At 38.8% G+C, this 25,461-nt stretch overlaps 2 protein-coding genes across 8 annotated transcripts in view; both read right to left on the bottom strand.

Moving 5' to 3' along the window:
* Positions 1-444: 444 nt before the first annotated feature.
* Positions 445-6,712, bottom strand: CCNB2 (cyclin B2). The gene is made up of 9 exons (XM_049813011.1): positions 6,593-6,712; positions 4,325-4,453; positions 4,118-4,243; positions 3,546-3,716; positions 3,314-3,472; positions 2,745-2,981; positions 1,748-1,888; positions 1,046-1,156; positions 445-727 (listed from the first exon to the last, which is right to left on the bottom strand). The coding sequence occupies exons 1-9, from the start codon at positions 6,620-6,622 to the stop codon at positions 623-625; spliced, it is 1,209 nt and encodes a 402-aa protein (XP_049668968.1). The 5' UTR covers positions 6,623-6,712; the 3' UTR covers positions 445-622.
* A 2,255-nt stretch (positions 6,713-8,967) lies between these two features.
* The window catches only part of RNF111 (ring finger protein 111), a 65,494-nt gene continuing 49,000 nt past the window's right edge, over positions 8,968-25,461 (bottom strand). For 4 of the 7 annotated variants that reach the window (XM_049812995.1, XM_049812994.1, XM_049812998.1 and 1 more), the window contains exons 9-14: positions 23,870-23,995; positions 22,954-23,080; positions 13,344-13,436; positions 12,314-12,409; positions 11,289-11,416; positions 8,968-10,721 (exon numbers count right to left, since the gene is read on the bottom strand). In XM_049812995.1, coding sequence (XP_049668952.1) covers positions 10,604-10,721; positions 11,289-11,416; positions 12,314-12,409; positions 13,344-13,436; positions 22,954-23,080; positions 23,870-23,995 — 688 coding nt within the window. In that variant the 3' untranslated portion in view covers positions 8,968-10,603. The remainder of the gene's footprint in view (positions 10,722-11,288; positions 11,417-12,313; positions 12,410-13,343; positions 13,437-22,953; positions 23,081-23,869; positions 23,996-25,461) is intronic. The other 3 variants (XM_049813000.1, XM_049812996.1, XM_049813001.1) reach the window with 2 other exon arrangements.

Genomic DNA, 25,461 nt, shown 5'->3' on the forward strand with positions numbered 1-25,461 from the left:
TTTAGGTACACAAAGACAGAGAACACATTGTCTTATGTTCACCTAAACACAAAAATTTATAAGGCTAATATCTGTCAGAGCCAGCCTACTACTTTCCCCAAACTTGAAGGTGACAAACTACAAAAAAAAAAAATTCCTGCGTACCTCTTCGGGACAAGGCACTGAAATAAAGTACATGCTTAGTATCCTTTAAGGTACACCACAAAAAGATGAACCATCTGCCTGCTCTTCCTTAATGTAAGGGTAAAAACGACATTTTACTAAATATAACCCACTATAAAGCCTAGAGTGGAAGCAACCACTGAAAATAATCATCCACATCTAACTGCCAGTTGTATCAATCACCTATTTAGTCAAAAGTCCTACTTGGACATTAGACTGTAGACATGTCTATGTAGTGCCTTAAAAGATTCACAGTCACAAATTTTTATTTTTATTTTTTTTAAGAAAGGAGCTTTATTTCTAGGTAAGAGTTGTACTACAAAGCAAGTTTAAAATTTCACCTTCCGAGTCTGAAATGTCTGTAGTAAGGCTAGAATGCTATGTATAAAGGGCAGTAGTTTTGCCTCAATAGGCAAATAAGGACAAAGTGCATATACCATCACGATGTGGCTGCCTTGGGTTATGATGAGAGCGGTAAAGCCAGGTCCTTGATTATCTCGCTGCTCAGTTCAGGAATTGTGCTGATCATCAGTAGTTTGCTACTTGCATACTTGTTCTTTACAGCCTGCAGAGGTAGAGGAACAGTGTTACAAGAGATTTATACCTACAGTATTTATGTCCAGGCAGATAATTTTGGGTCAGTTGGCCTGACTGCTTGGAAAACAGGCAGACAAAGTTAGAAGTGAACTAGCTTGCAAAGTAGCAAGAGCACAGTTTGTCTGAAGTGTTTTGAAGTTAGTACTAACGCAACATCCTGTCACAGACTTGTCAGAATAGCAGATGCTTTAAGATGACATACAGAACATTTACTTAAGAAGCCACAGTGTGCAGAAAAAGGAATTTCCAAAACATTAAAAAGATGTAATTAGTTAGTTATACTTACAATGTATTTTGTTAACTTCTCATTTACTTTGACCACATTCTTGGCCATATGTTTCATAGTCATCACAAGATTGTCTTCTGTATACCCAGTGTAGTACTGCTGCTTTATACCCTGCAGCATAATGGTAAGAAATTTGAGATTTATGAAGTGGGGATTGTTGCTCAAGTCACAATCACTGCAGGTAGCAAGTGCCCTAAGCTTCATGTGCTATGTTCCACTGCTAGGAACTGTAGTACTGTCAGTTTAGGCAACAGATCCAGAATAACTTCTGGTGTGCAGCAGAAGCCCAGACACATCAGTGCCAACAACCACCTTTCTACACCACACAGAGGACAAAAGCAGCATCCCTTGCAAGATTAACCACTAGTTGAATTACAATTCACTATTCATGTCCATGATTTTGTTATTCTACATGTACTGTGACAATTATGAGATATCTACCTTTATTTACAGTGTGGCTTTCTGTAACAATACTTTCAAAAGAAAAATCCTTTCATACCACAGAGTTAACACAGAAAAAGATAGTAAGTCTTTAGTGGTATATTCCTTTTTCTACCTGCAACTATGCATCAGGCTGCCAGCTGTCATTTGATCACCAGCATTATTACTAACCCAAAACCAGTTTTCTGAAGTAGTGTTTTAATGGTTCCATTCAATCAACTGAAAGAAAAAACTCCTAACAAGTTTGATTAAAATACTTACCCATTTGTTATGTCCCAGAATCTTTTGGGACAAGCATAATGCAGCAGCTGCAATCTCTGAAGGACGATGGTGAACCATGTCATAGTCTATCAGTGTCAGCTCCATTAGGTATTTTGCTAGTGTATGCTGCTTAGCATCAGCCTACCAGATTGAGAATTTGTTAATCCACAAAGTTTCACTTAATCTTATAAAAATAATTCAGGATTGTTTATTGTATTCATTAACTGACAAAACAGTCAACAAAAATCTTTATTTCTTTATTAAGGCCTAGGGACCTCTAACAGGCACTCATCTCAAAACCAGAGCCCAAACCAGTCCTTGCCTAGCGGCCATTTGGCATTTAGACACAAAGTCAAGTGAGGGATTTTAACAGAAAACAGCACTGCTGTGCCTAACTAGGGATACAAGAGCATAATATAGGATGGGTTACGGAGGAGAAGAGAAGTGTAAAATGACTTAAGGAGATCCTAATTAAGAAAGCTGGCTAACTTCAAGAGTCACCTAGTGGTCTGTTGAGGTAGTTGAAGCCCACTTCCAAGTGTGGGCAGTTCACTCAAATTAAATGACTGACATGAGAAAAAAAGGGTCAGATCAAAGAGAAAGCTTATCTTTTGATTCTTAAATAACATAATACTTCCATTCAAAAATTTTGAAGAATTTTAACACTGCTCCCCTTTTACTGGGGAATACTCTCATCACCAGAGGAAAGATTACTCTAAAAGCAAGGGTTCTGCTCTAGGTATGTTTAGTTTACTATAACAGTGAAATTACTGCCACCAAGACTAAACACAGGCCCTAGTAAATACAGGCATGAACCACTACTGGCTGCCAGTGATGTTGTCAAGTTACTCCACATGGTGGAGTTACATAGCTGAGTAGTTCTTGATCCAGAGTGTAAGCAAAAAGCAAGTAAGATCACACAATAAAAATGCTGGAAACAATCCTGATAGACTTTACACATATAGGAAAGTTCTAGATAATGAGGACAAGTACTCACCTCCCCAGCTTTTGATGCTCTTCTTAAGAAATGAATTGGAAGAGGTCGTCCCAAATTGAAGTTTAACTCTTTAAGAATCATAATCTCCATTTCTCTAATTTCACTACTGGTGTAGGCATTGTCAGTAATGTAAACAAAGTCTGCTATATCAGGAGAGAATATCTCTTCATATTTTGAAGCTACAAGCAGTGCTGTTACACCCACTAGCTGAAGCCTCTTACGAGTTACTGGATGACTCTGCAATATAGGAATTTAAAGAGTAGGCCCCAAAACATCAAAGTCTAGATAAACAGATTCAAATTTATCAGTTTAAAAACACGAGTATGACAGTGGTCATTCATACGATGTAAATGAGATTTTCCACTTTTGAGTCAGAAGTGTGCCTATAATAACAGGCTCAAAGAGGAATACAGCCTCAGAGTTAAGATGCTACATTATACAGAGCTCTTACAAAGAGCAGATTTTGTATGTTCTTAAATTTATGAAGAAAAGGTAAATCCTAAACTCCTGTAAAAGCATCGTCATTGAACAAGTCTTCTATTCCAAATACAAGTTGAAAAATATCTTACTTGTAAGAAGCGATCCATAACTGCAACACACATATACAGTGTTTCTGGCAAAAGCTGGAATCTTGAGTGGACCTGGACAAGCCAGTCAACTAAAATTGCACGCATACGCCCATTGATCGTCTTCCCATCAAGGTAGTGCGGGCGGACTGATTGCTGTACCTGTTGGAGAAAGAACTGTGTGAGCCACAAGATTAACATTATACTGCAGAAGCGCAGACTCAGTATGTCATACCTCAAGCTCTCTCAGATACAGATAGATATCTTTTACATAGTCACTACACAGCTGGGGATTCCCCCAGTCCTCAGAATCGATGTCTTCTACATTGTTGAGCAACACATCAGAGAAGGCTTGGCACAAATTCTCCTCTTCCATAGATACATCCATAGGGACAGGAGACAGAACCTAAGGAACAGATCGTAGTGATTACGTATCTACTGTTTAAGCTGCAACGTTCCTTCATTTCCACATTCTTCCATTTACTAATACAATTTCTCAAGATAAAAAAAGTTGAAACTGAGCTTGCATTCTAGCATGGCAAGCTTTCACCAAGATGGCATACAGAGAGAATCAGAAGACCTTCAAGTAATCACCAGCTAAAGCAGAAACTTTATCCAGTACTTCAACAGCTAGTCTGCCACTTTAAAGTTAGCCTTTAAGCACAACATGCTGAACCCAAAAGCTCAGTACAGAGGCTTTGCTTTTTCCACAGGGAAGTGAGATGCATCTACAGATGAACTATTCTGAAGTTAGAGCTCCAAGCTGCAAATCAAATTAAGAATCAGAACAGTATCATTACTTCCTACCTTTGGAACACCAGTTTCTTTGAATGCTTGGTTCACAGCAGCTGCAGGTTTAGGCAGCATCATTACATTTGCCATCTTACTAGGTCCTTTCATAGGCTTTATGGATGCTTTGGAGCATTCTGTTTTCTGTAGTGAAAACAATTACTATTAGTACAGAGCTAGTAATCCATCTTTTCCTTATAGATAGATTTCAAATGTTCCCTTTACCTTAGTTATGCGTGTTCCTCTTGTTGCAACTTTATTTCCTATTTCTTCCAAGGCAGCCCTTTTGCCAGTAAAGTGAGTTTTGGCTTTACTTTGAAGTCCAGACACAGCATTCTCCACCTGTCTAGTGACCTAAAACGATAAGATCGCAGCTTAAGAGTCAGAGACCAGCTTTTTTTAATTTTCAGATACCTAACTCTATCATACACTTACCACCACTGTACTTGTGTCCCCCTGCGCATGCTATCCATTACTCAGCCAGGTTTTATTTCCTACCTGTTCACACATGCTCAGAGGAAGAACTCTCCTCTGTATAGGTTTCTGAGAGTACAGTACTCTCTGAAACTGTGTTGCAAGATTAGAGCAATGCACTCTACCTCATTCTTCCTCACTGATAGCTTTTTAACATTAAAAGTGCATACCCCACTACTTATTTATTTGTTGTATTTACGCACTTTGTAACTACAGCAGTATTCCCATGAACAAAGCAATTTCTTTGCTAAATGCTGTATTGGGTTTGTGTGGCAAGGTTTTGATAGCGGGGGGTGTGGGGTGGGTGGGGGTGTTACAGGGGTGGCTTCTGTAAGAAGCTGCTGGAAGCTTCCCCTGTGTCTGAGAGAACCAATCCCAGCCAGCTCCAAGATGGACCCGCCACTAGCCAAGGCTGAGACAATCAGTGATAGTACCTCTGTGATAACATAATTAAGAAGAGAAAAAAAGTTGCGGCAAGCACAGAAACTGCAGCCAGAGAGAGGAGTGAGAACACGTAAGAGAAACAACCCTGCAGACACCAAGGTCAGTGAAGAATGAGGGGGAGGAGGTGCTCCAGGTGCCGGAGCAGAGATCCCCTGCAGCCTGTAGGGGGAAGACCATAGTGAGGCAGGCTGTCTCCCTGTAGCGCAGAGAGGTCCACAGTGGAGCAGATATCCACCTGCAGCCCAGGGAGGACCCCACACTGGAGTGGGGAATACTCCCCACTCCTCCCAAAGGAGGCTGTGACCCCATGGGAAGCCCACACTAGAGCAGGCTCCTGGCAGGACCTGTGGCCCAGTGGAGACAGAAGCCCACGCAGGATCAGGTTTGGTGGCAGGACTTGTTACCCCAGGGGGAACGCACACTGGAGCAGTGTGCTCCTGAAGGACTGCACACCATGGAAGGGACCCACGCTGGAGCAGTTCATGAAGAACTGCAGCCTGTGGGAAGGACCCATGCTGGAGAAGTTCACTCAGTACTGTCCCCCATGGGAGGGACCCCACGCTGGAACAGGGAAAGAGTGTAAGGAGTCCTGCCCCTGGGAAGGATGAAGCACCAGAGACGACGTGTGATGAACTGAAATCCCCATTCCCCATCCCCCTGCGCTGCTGGGGTGGTTTGGTAGAGAATTTGGGAGTGAAGCTGTGCTCAGGAAGAAGGGAGGGGTGGAGGGAAGGTGTTTTGAGATTTGGTTTTATTTCTCATTACCCTACTCTGGCTTATTAAAAATAAATTAATTTTCCAAGTCGAGTCTGTTTTGCCCATGATGGTAATTGGTTGAGTGATCTCCCCCGTCCTCATCTCAACCCATGAGCCTTTGTTATATTTCCTCTTTCCTGTGCAGCTGAGGATGGGGGAGTGATATAACAGCTTCGGTGGGCACCGGCATCCAGCCAGGGTCAACCCAACAGAAATACATACCACGTGTATTAAAAGGTTATGTTTTGCATACAAAAATAAACATCCCTTGTTATACACAGCAAAGAAACCACCGGGTTTCAAGAATTCCTCGTGGGGTTTAGCTTAAGCCATTTGACAGTCACCGTGGGACAGAGGTTCTCATTCCCTTCCCGCACCTTCCCGTTAAGTTGCTTCCATTTTCTCCCTTCCTCCCACGCACCCTCCCCTCACTCTGAGGGGGAGGAGCAGGCGGCCAAGGACAGCGAAGCGCCCGGGGGCAGGATGGCACTGCACACCCCCTCAGCCCGGCTTCAGCCTCCTCCTCCTCCTCCTCCTTCCCGCCGCCCCCCGCAGACCTCGCTCCCCTCCCGTACCCTCAAAAGCAAGGGAGGGGGGTTCCCGGCCAAATAAAGCGCTAAGAGCCCCCCTTTCCCGCGGGGGGAAGCCCTCTCCAGCCCACTCGCACCGCGGCCCCAGTGTTTAGCTACCTGAGGGGAAAGAGCGGCAGGGCCTACGGGCAGACCCCCCTCCCCGCTCCTCTCCCTCTCTCACCCGCCAGCTCTCTCTCTCCCCCGTGCCTCTTACCGCCAGACCGGCTCCCGCCCGAGCAGTACTCACAGCGGCGCGGCGAGTCGCCGGCAGAGCCATGGGGACGGAGAGAAGAGAATAGAAGAGAAGGGGAGGGGAGGCCGCGGCCGCTCACGTCTCTGCCCTCCGACCGCTTCTTCCCCCGGCGAACCACTGACTGCTGCCTCGCGCCGCCGCGGCTCCGCTTAAACGCCCTCCCACTCTCCCATTGGGCAGCTTCGTACAATGCACGGACACGATTGGTCCACCTTCTCAGGCCCCTCCCATAGAGGAAACGGTTTGACGACCTTCCGGCAAGCCGGGCTCCGGGGCGCGCATGCGCTGAGGGGGGGGCGGGGCAGCTGCTTCCCCTCCTCTTCCTCCTTTTGAGAGGAGCCCGAGCCCGAGGCGTCGAAGCAGGAGGTTGTACACGGCTGTGCCGTCCATGGCGAAAAACACTGGGCGGCGAGAGTTTGGGCAGTTAAAAGCCGTGCGGCAACTGCCACGGCGCGCTCAGCTGTCGAGAGGCCGATGAAGCACCGGGGGAGCCGGGCCGGGGGCGCCGAGGGGGGCCCGGGCGCAGCCGGCTCCTCCGCTGCTCCTCAGGATATTGAGGGCAGCTGGCTGGGAGCACGGACGCCTGCGGGAGCTTTTGTGACCCAAACCTCAGCAGCGGTCCAGTCAAAGGGAGCACCCGCAGAGGTGGCTTACCTCCTTCCAAAGAGCAGCTTGGTACTCTGCGCGGTGGGCAAGTAACCCCCACAGACGCGCGCCACAGCTTGGATTTTGAATATCGCGTATGACTTGAGGAAGGCACGTCGGTCAGCTAGTAACAAGCTAATAGCAGTCAGTTGAATAACTAGGCCTGGGACTCGGGAACTTCAGCTCTACAGTACTTGCCTCAGCTGACAGCAAGGTCTAATCAGAATTACTCTGCAACCTCCCCAAACTGGCATTGTATGTTTACTGACAGATGTATGTACACATTAATATTTTATATCCCTCATAAAGGCAGTTTTCCTGAATTCCTAAGTTCCAGATGGTTCTGTTTATCAACATATTTAACTGTGGCTACATGTCAGTCCTTCACTGAGACAATTTTTTTCTTAGGCAGTACCTGTAAGAATGCACGTATACAAAATAATTTTTACAGATCAAGACTTAAAGAGGCAAAAGAAAAAAAAAAAAACAACTTCCATATGAAGCAGATTTTGAATGATACCAGTCTAACAGTTTATTTATTGCATACAAAAGGATTTCTTTTGACAATGGAATTTTATATGAAAAGTAATTTGATGCATACTGTTGAGAATCTTATCTTCAAAGTCAAAGATGCTGCAGAAAACTTAAGGCAATGCATCTAAGCATATAAAGCACAGTCAGTGGTGGAAATTTTCAAAATCAAAAGCCTATTCTTTTTCCTTCCCTTAAATTATGGTTAAGTCACAACTTTCTGCAACAGAAGTAGGCTGCAGCTTTATTAGCCCCTGCAATAGCATGTAAGATCAGAACACTGTGATTCCTGGCAAATACCTAAGTGTTCAACATCACATTACAATGTTATGCATACATTTAAAAGCAAGACAATATCAGTAGCAGTTATAAAACAAGTCAATTCATGGACCACTAAATACCTCTAGTACCAGGCACCCAAATCAGGTGCATAAAAGATTTCCTAAGAAAAAAAAAATAATCCCCCAAACCTGTGCTTCTTTGTCCTGTAAGGAAGCCAAAATAGATTCTATGACCTACCCAGGGTCTCAATTATTCCAGAGGCCCCGTTTCTTTTGTCCCATGTCTCTCAAGTACCTTCTTGGAAACTTTTAAAAGTGAGTATCATCAGACTTCAAGCATCAGCAGCCAACCAACTTCCCTCCTTTTCAACAGTCACTAAAGAACAGAAAGTGTCTGTTCAGTCTGTCCCGTTACTTTTATTAATTTTTACCAATGCAGCTTCAACTTCATACTCACTTTCAGTTTCCTACAGCATGTTCAAGAAGCTTTAGCATAAAGCCATGTCAGGTTTTGAAGCAGTCAAATCATGTGTTGCCTCTCTCCCATATCCCCCATCGTACAAGCACAAAGTGGTTTTAAGTTCAGTTTTAGCAATGCAATTAAGCTTGACAATGTCCATTTATCACACATGCTGGAATAAAATTTCTCTCCACTTAAAGCCTCAGTGCCAGAGGTGTTAAGTTTGTTGCCAGCAATAGACGCTGCACTGGCAAATGCTACTCCTAACAGATAAAAATAAAAAAAAAAATACAAAAGGGAAGCAGCTTTAACCAGACAAAACCAGGCATCAAATTAGATAAGGTAATATTTATAAATGGATCACTTTTTTTAGTGTAAACATAACAGTTCATCCTCTAGGTTTACTGTAAACCATTTTACACTTAATCTGATTATGAAAGACAAAGACAAGAGAAACTGAAGGTATTTATTATTCAATCCACTTACAAAGCAGGTGGCTTAATGCAAGCTTATTGACATGTTCATAAATGATCCCCGAGGAACATCTTTTCCAAAGTGACAGTAATACTGTCTCAATGTTTTTGCACATTTGCATTTTGCAATGTTGAGCACATTTAAATAAACTATAATCTATTATATGTGAAAGAATGTTGATGAGAAACTTGAATCCTGATGTGGATTAAAACCTCCTCCAAAGGCGAAATGTTAGTACATTATAACTTAATTCTATATACTATATTATGCAGCAAATCTTAACTATAGAAAATATTTCAATCAGTGATGGACTGTTGGTAATTTATAAAGAGGGTATCTATGATCAAGGCAAAAACTAGGTAACCACATAATTTGTGTCTCAGTTTCTACAGAAATTTACAGGCTTTCAATTTACTAATGAAAAATAAAACGAGACAAATGGATTTAGCTAACTATTAACTTTAAAACTCGTAAAAATCCCAAGACAAGCCTGGAATCCTTAGAAGTTCTACGAATGCATGTATATCTGCCAAAAAAAACCAAAACCGAAAAAACCCCCAACCCCCCAAAAAACACTAAAACAAAAAACCCACCTCACCACCCTGCAGCTCTATGTCCTTACTGAATGGTTTTATATTAAAAAAAAAAACAACAAACCCCCCAAAATAACCAAAAAAACCCCCTCAATGTGCGCAGATACTTCGACTTAAGTTAGCAGAGATTCTAAGCTCTTCTTCCATTTCCGTAATAATTCTTTGAATCTGCAAGTATCTACAATCCAGCTAACTGAAATCAACATTTAGTGTTCACTAGAGCTGTTTCACAGCAGCAAATATTTAAGTTAGGGATTCAAATTTCTAGACATAGGAAGAAAATTATAAATACAATCTGAACAGCAGTCTATATGTTTAATATTGACATTCAAATATATCTGCATTGTGCTGAGATTTTAAAAACAAACACAAAAATTTGATCAGACAAGAAATCTGGTGATGAGTATGCTATATGTATCAGTCAAACTGAATATAGTTCATATTCTGTTCCCAGTATTAAGGATGTTATTTGACTCAAAACTGATATTGTAAATATACAGCAGCCATTTTTTCCTAATTAAGGAATGTCTCAATACATAATATTATCCTTTTCTAGATGATCTTTATACATTTAAACTAAAATATATGATCGATTAAATTAAGGAATCCGAGGTTAGTAATGAGTGAAATCATACTTTCAAAGCTCGATACTATGTAAAACAAACCAAAAAAAGAGACCACACAATTCTACTTACTAAAGCAGCTAATCTTGCCTGCAAGTTTGGGGTCACAAAGCCCATAATATGTGCAAACAAATGCAATACAAGGAACCATGCAAAAATACAGTAATGAATTAAAAGAAAAAATGTAAAACCTAAAAAGAAGTTTTATAAATACACTGAAACTCAACTGTCTTCTACATAAACTGTAGGTCTAGCATTAGTTGTACCATATAGCAGAGCCAGCACTCTAGGTTCAATGCTTCCAAATCTGCGCAGGTAAGTCATGCCATCTTTGGTTGACTGCAGTACCAGGAAGGACGAGGGAGTGAGAGGAAGGACAAGAGTTCTGGAAAGCAGTGTCAACTTTCACTAGGCAGTTGAGCCTCAATGTCCACTCTGCAAATGGGGCACTTCTTGTTAGTAATCAACCACTGATCTACACATACTTGGTGGAAAAGGTGCATACATGGAAGGCGCCTGTCATCAGAACAGAAAAACATTAGTGTTAATAAAGCGTTTCCGTATCAACGTACCCATTGGAAAAACAGTAATTTGGGTTTTGCTATTATGCTATTCATTTTGCATGTGCATGTTTTTCCACAAGTTTCACTAGCTTTTCCAGTTCAACCTGCATTTTGTCTAGTTCCAAGAAGAAATGGATATGGGCAACAAAGTCAAGCATCAGCTAGCTTCTGCTGTATTACACTGATTTAAACCTTTTATAGCTTCAGTAGCATTACTCCAGAAAAACTAAAATTGATAGTCCTGATTAATTCAGGGCATCAGCTTGGGCTCATGTTATAAGACAGTCAGTCAACTTATGGAAGACCGTAAGAAAATAACCTACATTCCACCCAAAGACAATACAGACTGAACAATGTGTGTTTTCAGTTGCAGCTTGTGTTATTTATTGGTTCAGTGACAGAGTCTCCTTAATTGTAACTGTTATCCTAAGGAGTATTGCAGAGTAGTGTACTATATTCAAGTATGGTCTTAAAACCAGAACATTAACTTTATATTCTGATATTCAGTGGTACTACTTACCTGACATCTTCACCTTCCTCCAATATAGACAAACAGATGGTACACTTTTCCTCTGTGTCTTCTTCTGTTCCTTCCTCCCCATCTTGTTTGCAGTGCAGTTTCCTCTGTGAGAACCAATCAGTTGTTACCTTATTAGTAGAGATGACATTATTGACAAACTGAGTAAAATCTGTTTTTAATACATATTCAACACATACTTCTTTGAAAACATTTCATAATACTTATTCAAATGTATTTGAACCAAAATGAATTAAGAACTACCACTTGGAGCAAAGTCACAGGACATTTCAGATTTATTTAACTATTGTTAATTACAAAAGTCTACTGGACTGTGAATGTATTGATTTAATATTGGTGCAACCAGTCCTTTTACTTGTTGTCTATCTATAAATATCTTCATTTTATTAATGAAGAGGCAAAAAAATAATTCCTTTCAAACCTAGTATCTTAAGTCACTATTTATCAAGTGTGAAAAAACACTGTGTAAATGTGGATGGGATTCTATATTATGGTATAGTGAACTCCAATTGAGAGACAACTTAAGTTGTCAAAATTCCATACCAGATTCAAAACTTCCTTGTGTCCCAGTCTTCCTAATGTGATCAGAGTAAAGGTAAAATGATACATACCAAGCAGGCAAGCATCATAAACAATTTATTGCAAAAATAAAGTCTTTATTTGATGAGTTATGACTGAAGTCTGTTGACTATTTAGATATTACCAATAGTTGTTTCATTGCTCACAAGGCTATTCATAACTGCTGGACAAGTTATTAAATCATATCAAACCACTTTTGTTTATGACATCATATCACATTACAGTAGCTTTTTATCTAGGGACCACATTTTTTATTTTCTTTGTGAAAGAAGTGCCATTGTAAGCTGTGCTTACAATCCTTTAAATTGCAAGATACATAAAACATGCACTCTTTAAAGCTGAAATTTCTGCAGATTTAAGGTAAACATAAACATTATTACATTTTCAAATAAATATTACAGACAGGCCACAATTTGAGAAATCCTCACCTTTTTGTATTTATGTGGATATGTGCATCTTTCTATAGTTCCCTGTGTTGCTCCGCGATTAACATTGCCTAATCGTTCCTCCAAGTGAATCAGCTCCTATAAAATTATCAACGAATATACAGTGTAAGAACTGTTATTTCAACTAACTTGAGTAAATATTGCTTTTACTCTAACTTATTGCAGAATGACAAATGCTCATTTCCCAACTTATTCAAATACAGGCAAAGCAAAAAAAGAGTATGTTGTGTAGGAATAAAGTGATGGGTTTCTGTAGAAAAACCCACACAACACTGCCTGGTATTTTAAGTTATAGGGAAAAACTATTTTGCTACTAAAAAAATTAGAAAATGTTTCTCAGCTAGGCATGGTTATCAGTATGTTCACACATACTTGTGTGACTAATGAAAATGCAATTAAAATGTACTACGTAAATATCTGCTTTCTAACAGTCATTAAGGCTTAGAAGAAAAAAAAGTTGCTTAAGTTGAAATACAATGACTGATTTCTTTTTCTCCAGCAATGAGTTTATTAGAACCATGAGATGTCACTGAAGATGTTTTCAGTAGACTAGGTCATTAACTCTCTGCATCTGATACCTTTTATTTTCTCTGGGTTTTTTTTCTTCCCTCAGTTTCAATTCCTGCACTACATAACAAACAGGACAGCACTGTTTAAGTTGCCAAGTTTCACCCTCACTAGGAGGATCCTGGCACAGTTATTTAGAGACAACACTACCTTTTACCAACATATCATGTGAATACTACATCCTACTAACTGGGGTAGTGGGCAGAGCAAGATATACTGTCAGTTAATAACCACCTAAGCCTACATTGTCCAGGGCACCTTTTATTGACTGACTTTTCTATATACTTTTATCCCAGTTCATGATAGTGAGGTCATCCTATAAATAAAGGGTATTTTCTTTATGATTCTTTCACAACTATATATAGAACTAGCTCTACCATACACCCTCCCCATATTCCCTCATGACACATTTTGACACATTATCTAGTTTTATTCTATTACAAACCTCAAAATTGCCCCTGAAAGGGCCTCTGAATGATGTTCCATCCAATCCTGATGAAATGTAACGGATGTGAGGGTAGCCCGCCATGTCTGGTACCTATTCAAACAGCAGATGTTAAGTTAAACCTATTCAGAACAGTTTCAGTATTTTACTGTTCACTTTGTAAAATTTAAGATCCTTTTGCTTTTACTGAATCACTTATTATTTATACTCCTCAGCTTCAGCATACAATCCCAACTGACGGCATAACACAACACCACTCTGAGCTCTCTAAACAGAACCAGAAGCAAAACAGAATTGAGACTAGATCCTCTATTATAATCTCTCAACATCTGCATTATGTATTGCTTGGTCTCACTTCCCAGGTCTCAAAAATCTCAACCTACTTTGTATAAACCACCATAAGTATCTACCTATTTTTGTAAGCAAAACACCTAAAAGCTGCAAATGAAGTTACGAAAAGGACTTGCTATAGATTCTCAAATGTAAGTTTTTGGTACTGCAGAAAAAACAAGGCTAATACTCGGTCTGGAAAAAACAGCAAATATCCTTATCTTATCCAAAACAACTCAACATCTTCAGACACTCTTCAAATTTAAAGGCAGATAAAAAAAGTAACACTCAAAACTCGCATCTAAAGTCACAGGCAACTCTACATACACTCTACATTCAAGCATCCACTGACTTCCTTGCACATTAAGATACAGGCAGTGAACAAAATAGCAGAGTCCAGTGATATACCCTACAGGCACTTCAAGCACCAGCACTTTTCATACAGGAAAGCAGAAAGGAAGTTAATATACCAAGGACCACCTTCACAGCAGGGCTTCTTTGTTCCATTTTTACCCCCGTGAGATGAGTGAATAATAGTATTACTTTTTGTTAGAAACATACCAGCAGCAGTTTTTAATGAACAGGTGAAAAAAACCCCCAAATGATCAGCAAATTCAGTTTACTTATTCATGTAGTGTGCACTGATATGAGGACTGTAAGCATCAATTCATTTGGAAATAACGTTAAGTACTATCTTCCTTTCTGTGCTATCAGCTGGTAATGTCTCTGCTGCTGTATATGACAGCTCAAAATTCATCTCTTAAGGCTGTCAACAAGTCAGACATCCCAGATATTATTCATGAAGTCAGGTATTCATGTGTGGCTTTTCTTATTTCCAGCAGACACTTCTAAGCTTAACTATATATAAAGGTACAAAACTGAATTAATACATTGTGAAAAAGCACAGGCCTAGAAAAAGTTACTTACATAACATAACAGATCAATAAGCTACCTTTCTATTTCAAATCCAGTCTGGTAACTAAGAGCTGACAACGATAGAAAAGATTTCTCTGCACTAAATATTTTTTTTAAAAAAAGAAAACCAGAATCTGCTTATTTTAAAGTACTTTACATGTTGCTTCCTAAATGATGACCATGTAGTGCCAATATAAGCCACAAACACAGCCACAATATTAGTATTAGATTTTTACAGACCACAATAATAGAAACTGAAGATTTATCTTTCAGAGTATTTCCAGAATCCTAACACAGGAGGCGCCTCTCTCATAAGCAGCCTAAGTATCTGTTGGTGTGGTACTAATGAGAGATGGAGATGGGAAACAAGCAAGACAGGATGACTGCTGCAAACTCCCAACAGTGTATCAATTTAAAGATCTAAGTTGTTATGCAATACGCAGAGTGTATTTACAGAGATTATATACTAATACATGAATTCAATATGATTGCAAATATAGTTTTATATCACAAGATACATATATTCATCTGCATACCTTAACATTTCATCTAAGTAACGTCTTTTCACAACATAAACTGCAGCTGTAACAAAGGAATTTGGGAGAGTGCAATAAAAATATGAGAATTTGTAAAAACTACATTGTAAGAAATCTAGCTTCGATAATGGGTGATTTATGATCCATTCTGCATTTAAGCGTGTAATTTTACTTTGTCTTCCAAGTGCAGAAAACGCATTTAAAGAAGCAAGTCACTCATCCACACTACGAACATCTTTGTTGTCCCAGGTTTTTACTAGGCATAGACCTGTTTGGCATCATTTGGAAGTTTCCATTGCCTGTTACTACATTGTGAATCGATCGCCTCCACTCAGAGGAAAGGAAACTCCTGACAAAACCTAACCTAAGTCTGTTTTGATTCGCCAGGATTTGAAAACAGCCTGTTGGAAAACAATGCATCTGATCGTGCAGATACTGCATCATTACAGAAGCTGTAAAGTCACAGGTGCATTGCTGTAATGCAATAATTACAGTTCCAATTGCCTCAAAAGTCAGAGTTTACCAACTACAGTGACGTGCACCCAGATAGGTCTCCCATTTGGAACAAATTCTGCTGCTGAAGACTATTTAAGAAACGTACTAAAATTAATTTTAACACTACAAAACCAACCAAGAATATCTCAGAGTACATACCACAACAAATTACTGAACTTAGACAACAAAAATATTGGGTGGAACAATACATTTTCATGCTAATAAAGGGGCCTTCATATTATCCTGATGGGGAATGGCATAACACCTCTACAAAATCATCTGAAGATATGTACAGGCTCTTTGAAAATACTGTGAGAGCACAGCTTACGTTTCTGGCCAAGTAAAACACTGTATTTTGAAAAAACATCTCTCTAAGAAAAAAAAAAAGCTTTTTTACACCTGCAGAATAAGCAGTCTGCTAACATAGCAACATTTTAACTAATTACATTTGTGACTACAAACTGGAGGGAAGATGGGCAAGAGAGAACCATCAATAATGCCCAGCTAAGAACAGTCTAACTAAAATCCCTTTGACAGTTAGCATCAAGCTTCAAATGCAAAGAGAAGATTTCATCTCTCTTGAAACAGGTTCACACACAAATGGAAGTGTGTTTTCAGTAAGTTTTCATATTGACCATAAGAAAAAAGGAAAAGCTTAAAGCTAATGAAGAAACTGAAAAGTTAAAAGTAATGCCAGTCTGTACTAAGTGCTTGTATATATTGGTTTGGATACAGTCAAATTATAATCTATACTTTTAAAGCAATATACTCTGGACCTGCATATTCCAGTACAAGTTTGCCAAGAACTGTTTTGTTTCCTGTAGAACAAGTATCATCTGTTCCTGGTTTTGCACCTTCTGTTAACACTTCCCACTACCACAAAAATTTGCAGCAACTAAAAAATTCAAGGCTAAGTCTGAACCATTTACTACACAAACTTTCTGAAACGGTTTTAAACAGCTAACCTGCAGGAAAGATTTTTCTTCCTTGCTACCTTCTTTCAAACAGTTTCCATCCTTCCAGTATCTTTTTGCCTGTCAGTTGCCACAGTCAGTGAAGAGATTCTTCCATTGTATGGTACTACTTATCTTGTCCATCCCAATCTTTTATTTAATGGTTCACATTAAGTATGGTCTTCATACATATTAAAACAAATCCCAGCAATAAGCTTATCCAGTTAACTGCTTAGGTCCACATCAATACTCAAAAAGAAGTAGAGCTTAACAATTAATATCTTACTAAGCCAAATTCAAACAAGGAAAAGTTGCAGTTTTCACAGAGGGACACTGCGCAAAGGAATAAGTAATGTGTGCGGTGTAGCTAAAACCCAACTGTATCTGTGTCTGAGGGGAACATAAAATGAGCACTCTTCAAAAGTCTATATTCCACAAAATATTGAAGAACAGTAATTTATGTGTATATTAAGAAAAAAGTAGCAGCTGCATTACCAAAGTCCATTTTCTTATTTGAAAAATGCAGTTAAATTTGATGCAGCTAATCAAGGCTATTTTAAACCTAAAGTTCACCTTGAACTACTATAGCTACATTAAATTACAGCCTTAAGCTAAGTGTTCAGATATTTTACAGGAAGTTTTTGTACGGAACAGTTGCATCTCTTAGAGTTGTGATACCTGTATGACTACACTGAGTGATATCATTCTGACCAGCAAACATCTACCATAATGTACTGGGATCTACTGGCCTATACCTCCAAATCTCTCCCAATTTTTACAACTAAGTGTAAAGATGGCCTCAACCACTCTGAGTCATTTAGCAGTTAAAGGAACAACACAGTAAGGCTCTGAAATAGAAGAAAAAGGGGGGACAGCATACGAAAGCTGGATGTATAACACATGAGAGAGGTTAAGTTACCATAAGTAACTTTTTTTCTTTTTTTGAAATTATGATCCAGTGATGTCTCTCTGACTGGCAAGCTGCAGTCCAGGTTCACAAATAAATTAAGGAGTCTTCTCAAGGCTTGCATCAACCCTTTAGAGTATTACACCACAGCTAGCAAACTCTGAAGTCCAGATAATTCTCCCGCCCCAAGTGAAATTCACAATCAACAAGACACTATTCAAAAAGGCAGAAGAAGATGGAGTCAAGAGACTGGAACAGCATATCCCAGGAAATTCTTTGATTAATGGGTAGCTGAAACAATTTGAGAGGCATGTAAGATAGCCTCCATTATTTAAGATATATTTTATAAAACAGAAACTAAACGCCCCCCCAAAACCCACAAAAAACCACCCACCACCAAATCCCACTACTATGCATAATATGATCTGAAAACTGTACCTCTGACAGCTTTGTATGTTTTAGAAACAACAAATGAATAGAATACTCTATTGGTGGCAGGTTTGTTGCTTAAGTTTTAAATAGCCAAATTCCCAGATCAGCTGTAGTTAGTTATTCACCTAAACAAGAGTAAAAGTACACTAAGTTAAAAGGCATAAAGGGAACACTGCTCACTTCAGGTCTATATTCCATTTAAAATTTAGTTATCAGTTTAGAGCTGAAGAATTCTGGTTTTGTTCTTTGATTATGAAGAGGAGATGGAAGGGGGGAGAAACAAGACCTTCTAGTTTTAACCTTCCACCCCACCCTCCATTAAATGACAAAAAGGAACAAATCCAATTCAGAAAAAGAACCCTTCCTTTAACAGAACGGATTTAAAATATAAAGCACTGGGGTTTTTTTAAGTGTCCTAGTAACAAACTCATATTCAAAGCAAGTTCCTGTTTCAAAGCTGAACTAAATTACAATTTCTAAATGAATGTCTGCAGACTTTTGAAACTTTACAGCAAATAATAGATTATACTCCATTTTCCTAAACCCTTTTGTATTTTTTGAAGCCTGAAAAATGTTAGAAATATTCTAATCTTTGCAGTTACAAAAATTAAGTGATTTTACAGCTAAACATAGCATTCTGGTCATTCAGGTAAATGGGTTACATATGGAAAACATGAGACACAGGGGAGCTGGCAGTATAGAGAAGGGGACCCTTTCAGGGTGTCCTCAGGCCAAATTTAAAAAAACCTTCTGGAAATGTCTTTTTGGACTTTTCCCCTTCCAGATTTCATTACAAACTAGGGTGCCTTTTCTTTCCTGAAGCAATAGAAGAAAAGGAATTCTGCTTGGATATGCGTTACAGCCATAAGTGTGGTTTGACTAGTCAGAATTATGGCTGGTATATAGTTCATTATGAAAAAGTCACATTCCTTTTAACATCCATCTCAGCTTATTAAATTACAGAAATTCCCATCCTGTCCACACAGATGTGATAACTGGTGCTGGGCACTCTGAGTCAAAAAGCCTTTCATAAACAGTGCCAAAAGAGCAGCCAAAATCACTCAGAGTAAAGAGAAATTGAATTGGCATCTAACAACAAGCACTGGCATCAGAGGAGAAGAACAGAGGAACAGATAAATCCTCTGTCTCCTGTGTCTTTCAGAGAAGAACAGAGGAACAGATAAATCCTCTGTCTCCTGTGTCTTTCTCATCTGATGTTTCATTAGTTATGCCACGCATTGATCTTCAGTTGATTCTTCCTAAAAATGTTGTTCAAGTTTGCAGAATGGATATTTGTCCGGAATGGAATTAATCGTAAAAATCACTTTGACAGAAGATTTTTCCTCAGCACATCCATGGCTGAGTAAAGCAGTAACGATGGGAACACAAACTACTCTAAGCCAGGGTCACAATTAACAAAATAATTATGTTAAATCAAGGAGGCAAGCAGTCTAATCCTTGTCTACACAGATATGAAGCAAACTCTTTTTAACTGCTTTTGATCTAGGATTCCTCCTGAAGGAACATTTAAACAGGTGAAAGTTTCAACCAAGCTAATAGAAAAGGAGATTTTGTTTCCCCCACCCTTTATTTGGACTGTCAAAGCTGCTGAATGCTAATTATCTCCCCCAACATACCTTTATCATTTTGTCTCCCTGAGGATTAAAACTGCAGTCTACATTCCAGCACTGACTAGATGAAGATTAGGTTATCTGCATCCAAATAAAATCTGAAATTGATTTATGACAGTACTAGTGTCATTAAAGCCCAAATAATCCAATATATCCTTTATGGTCTGGCAGTAGTTTGAAGTCGTGTGCTGGTTTTGGCTGGGATAGAGTTAATTTTCTTCATAGTAGCTACTGTGGGGCTATGTTTTGGATTTGTGCTGAAAACAGTGTTGATAATGCCGAGATGTTTTCATTACTGCTGAGCAGTGCTTACACAGAGTCAAGGCCTTTTCTGCTTCTCACACCACCCCATCAGTGAGTAGGCTGGGGGTGCACAAGAATTTGAGAGGAGACACAGCTGGGACTGCTGACCCCAACTGACCAAAGGGATACTCCATACCATATGCAATCATGCTCAGTATATAAAGCTGGGGGAAGAACAAAGAAGGGGGGACATCCAGAGTGATGGCGTTTGTCTTCCCAAGTAACCATTAAGCATGATGGAGCCCTGCTTTCCTGGAGATGGCTGAACATCTGCCTGCCCGCGTGCGTAGCTTTTGCTTTACCTATTAAACTGTCTTAATCTCAGCCCACAGGTTTTCTCACTTTTACTTTTTTTCTGATTCTCTCCCCCATCTCACCGTGAGGGAGATAAGCAAGCAGCTGCATGGTGCTTAGTTGCCGGCTAGAGTTAAACCACGAAAAGGGGTTTTAGCACTCCAGAACAGATGGAAAAAATGCACATGGTCTATGGGGCAGCATGCTGTTTCAGAAAGTGGATTCAACACAATGTATTTTTTAGTTGAGCTACTGCATGAGTTACTTTAAAAGACGCCCCCCCCCCCCCCAATAGATGGAAAACATCAACATTTGATGACATCTGCATCAAGAATACAACTAATGAGCCTTGTAAATTGCTATTTAGTACCCTCTTACTTACTGAAAGAAGAAAGCACTCCTCATAACATTAACCACTTAGCAGAGGGACTCTAATCACAGTTCAGCCTCTCCTCCCCTGCCCCTATTCCTAAAGTTACAATGAAAAAACCAAGGTGACAGCTGCAATTAATCCGTTGCTCTTTAATAAAAACTAAAATGGCGCTTTTGTTTAATATCCAATTAAGTTTGTTAGATTAAAAACTTCACTGACTACTTGGTCTATATTCAAAATCAATTTTGCTGACAGATCTGCTGTACTCTCACATATGTGCAAATGAAGAAAATTTTGGCTTTCATTATTGCCATAGAAGGGGTAGAATCATCAAAAGGCATTTGTAACACTTTGAACTCATTGTACATATATAACTTTTAGCACTGCTCTAACCTGTCGTTATGTTCTTCTAGGGCATGTAATCTGAATACACTTCAAATTAGTCAGAGACTCAGAACACAACTTCAAAGTCATAACACTGGATCTGATGACAGCAAGGTTCAAAAGAGATCCCAAACATTTGAGGAAGTACTGCTTACAGCAGTCTATACACTGTAAAACATGCTGTCAGTACAGTGTGTACAAAACCCTCAAAATACATACAACTTCAATTCTATTTCATCCAGAGATTCATGAATTACTGTTATGAGGATTAGATATCCCTACAGAAACACATGCACAAGTTTCTGTAGAATTAAAGAACCCTACTTCATCTGACACTTTTATCAATTAGTAACAGCAGTTACTGAGCAGAAGGGCAAGACTCCCTAAAGTATTTTATCACACATTCAGGAAATACTTCTGAAGAGTCTCTATCACAGCTTTCTTCCATTCTATTGCTAAAAAGAAGATAAAGAGTGGGGTCCCAATTACTTACTTGTGTAACATTTTAGTTATAGGAATAGGCCTATGGAAGTTAAGATACAGTTAAAAGTTTCTTGTCACACTGTAATACAAGGATCAGCTGAACTCTGAAGTTTCTGGAAACTTCACACCAATCATGGAAATAATTCCCATAATTGGCTTATTAGCCCTGACAGAAAATGAGATAAAATAGGCACACGTTTAACTTGCTGCCTCCTAATGGAATTGCAGTTCCCTGAACTATTAGGAAGGCCCTTTCTCTTTGAGAATCTAAAGCAGCTGATGTGATCCGTTACAGTACAACACATGAAGCAAATGTGAGAGAGGCGAGCCATTTTTCATCCACTTGAAAAAACATACACCTAACTGAAGAAGAATGCAGAAAAATCTTCATTTGAATAGATGATACATCGGAGATAAGGTTATGCAGTAAGAATCTTGTTGGCTACACTAAAATATCAAATTCTACAGACTGCTTTATAAAGTCTGTGGTAAGTATGCAAGCTATGCACCAATGAGTTACCAACCCTGATATATCAGGGGAAGTACTTAAGGATTATTATCATGTTTGCTAGTTAAATAGCAAGAAACAAGCAATGTTAAGACCAGACTATGAAGAGACAACTATGACAGTATTGGTTGTAAATTTACAATTCAATCCCTAGATGTCAATTCTGGCTACAAACAGAGGAATTTTGGATGGACAAGACTTGCAGGTTGCTTTTTAATTACAATTTTAGCATTCATTTACAGATGAGCCCACAATTTTGATTAGATTATCTAGCTTCAAAAGGGTTAAATAATATGGGTTAGCCACACAAAATACCACATAGAAACACTAATACTCCATTAAATTAAATCTGTCTCTGAATTTTCATTAAACAAAATTAAGAATATTTTAAATAAACCTAGAAACGTTCTTTCAAAAACAATACTCTGTAAAAGTCAGAGAGTTATGCTAATTTTCCTTGGTTTTCTACTGTAGATTAAGAAAAAGTTATGTGTAACAAGGGACTAGATTACCCTCACACTTCCTGTTGTTTATAACACTGCATGCTACGACATTATATACTTTATCATACAGAATTAGGTTGATGAACACCAAATATTATTTGAAAACAACCAGATCTCTAGACGGAATTCTGGTTGTGCTGTATATACACCTTGAAAATAAAGCACCAGTGCTAATCCTCATGCACTGGGTGGAAAATTGGTACCTTTAACAATCCAAAACTCATTAAAGAAGAATCTGAACTTTAAAAATCAGATGCAGAGGGTCAATGCATTGCAATGCAAGTGACAATTTAATTCAAATATGTTTCATTTTACAAGAGCTGAAGTTAGAAATGTTAGTGTCCTATACTGTTTTCTCTTATTAGACATGAGCCTGTTCTAGCTCCCTATCTGGGAGTAACACACGGAAGCAATGGAGTATTTTCTTCTTCAGTTGAACCACTAACTTTTGCAGTGATGTATACGTGTCCAATTAAATGCAGTAAACCTTAAAATAATTTCCCTGACAAACAAAATAATTACAATGACCAAGGATCATCATTTTTCATAAGCTATCTCCTTACCATTAAAGGAAGAGCCCCTATTTGCAAGTGATGAAGTCGAGGAGGTGCATGGTAGTGGGCCAAGTGAGGATGCAAGGGCCCTGGAGGGTAAGTAGCTGCAGTCACACCAGCTTCAATTCCCAGTTCCCTGTCACATGAATGAAAGTACATTACAGTAAGGGTACATCTTGAATCCTAGATACAATTCCACTGCTTTGGAAAGCATACAACACAGCACAGCTACCATAACAGTTTTACATAAGAATTTTTTTTAAACTTACTTAAACTTCACTAAAGAATCATCTTAATCCTACTGTAACTAAAAGTTGTTTTTAAATCAGCTGTGAAGATGTAGTGTAATAAATCAGTAGTGACAGCTCCACATTTACTGTGCCCAGGAATATTACCAGTGTAGAGTCTTCTCTGTAGCTCATGCTGTGGGAACAGCAGCTGTCATGCATGCACCTCTTCCCTAATGGTTAAAAGTATCTTTTTTTTAATAATAAATATATTGTGGAACTTAAATGTAGCCTTCGTGAGTGGGCCTCATGCAATTTTAAATAAGTTCAGACAAAGAGGAGAGACAATTAGTTTGTAACTCAAATCCAAACCTGTATTTTACAAAGAACATGAATATAAGAATAGTCTTCAGTAATGTTTTACTTGCCTATTTTAAAATAAATTCTTGAAATAACTGCCTACAGTAACACTCAATTCCATTTTAAAAGCAATGCATAAAACCCCCTAGAAATATATTTAAGATACTGAGTATTCAAAGCAATATTTCAAAGCCATATCAACATCTACATATTTTAAACTACAAGTGCATGCAGCACTTTTAAAAATCACAGCCAGCATTGCCAACACTGTGATCAGCAGCACATTACTGTCTTTTGACCCGAGTCCCAGAAAATTAAAATAGTATCTGATTACTAACCAGGCAGATCTCTCTGGAGCTTGTCGAGGATGGGAAGACATTGTCTGAGGCACATGAATGTGATGCCCATGACCATAATTGGGATGCATTCTGTGAGGATGTGGAGGAGGCCGCTCATGAGCACGTCTGAACAACGTAAAACAGCCAACAGTTAATTTCACATATTTGTTAGTATCAAGAAAGCAACATCCATAATCAAAATGTTACCAACTGAATTACTAGAATGCATTTAAAATGAAAAAATAAAACTCCCCATACAGTATTTTAATTTCAACTTTAGATGTAAGTTAGAAAATAATTATAATATGGATTTCATATTGAAAGACAAAGCCAGCTTCAGCTATTGTGATCACCCTTCACTTGGCAGGTGTGACTACAGAAGGACTGACAAAATGTTTATTCCTACCTCAAACTGCAGGTAAGAAAGCAAAGGCCACATGACAGTCATGTCGAGATTCAGTCTCATTCACAGCTATGCTGCAGTTTATTTCTAGTAAAACTATACCAGCAAAAGTAACTAGGGGAAACTTAATACACTAATCAGAGGACATTTTCCTTGAAACATGTTTGCGTCATAGCTCAAGTAATAAGAGTACACAGTTTTTTCCATGCTAGCTGGTATAGAACTACAGTTTTGGAAAAAATCTTAAAAAAAAAAACCTGCTGGCTAACTTCTGTTACTTTACCACTTCCCAGTCACAGAAAGAAATGGATTGGGATTTCTCTTTGCATTGCTTTCAATGCATAAAGTTTGGGTTTTTTTTTTAATTCAACTGAGAAACTTGGATTTTGCCAAAAGCAGTACCCTGTCTTCAGATTCAGTACCACCTTAAACTATCTGACAAAGTAGACTACACATTTTGTAAATTTACATGTGTAGAGAAGTAAAAAGTTACTTAACAGCACACTATTCTAACCACTGTAAATTGACACTTCTCCAGAGAAATCTGTCAAGCTTGTATAAATTATTTTAGAAGTATTAGTTTTCTGCAATGGTACAGAACAACATGGGAACAGACCTATCAGCAGAACCTACTCCTAGTTTCACCTCCCTTCAGTTTATCAAATAACTATGGGGAAAAATCTGGAAGTACATATTTAAAAAAACGCAAAACATAGCAAAACAAATTCCCTAGTTCCATAAAAACTGAATGTCATCTAGGCCCATTTCTCCTAAAATTAGTCTTAATTTAAAAGAAACACATTTGAAATTATTTCTATGAATGTAAAACTCCTAGGCTATCTCACAATCTTAGTATAAAGTGGGTGATCAGATTTAAAATAAACAGAAAATCCATATGTTATAAAAATACAGTGCGCCCTCATACACTGCCTTTTGCACATTTTATGGCCTGTGGACACGTATTTAGCTCATGGTTACAAGAGCATTCCAGATGCCTTTAGAAGGCCTTGAACAGAATAAACAAGAAGACAGAAAAAGAAAGATCCCAATTAGAAAAACACAGGTGCGCATTCCACGATAAAGAGAACCTGGCACAAAGAACCTCAATTCGGCAGTTTATCTTGACCAATTAGACTGAGACAAGTTTTGCATATTTTAGTTGATATAACCAATTATGTCCTATGTTTAT

The sequence above is a fragment of the Accipiter gentilis genome, chromosome 10 (assembly GCF_929443795.1).
Source record: "Accipiter gentilis chromosome 10, bAccGen1.1, whole genome shotgun sequence".
Classification (NCBI taxonomy): Eukaryota; Metazoa; Chordata; class Aves; order Accipitriformes; family Accipitridae; genus Astur; species Astur gentilis.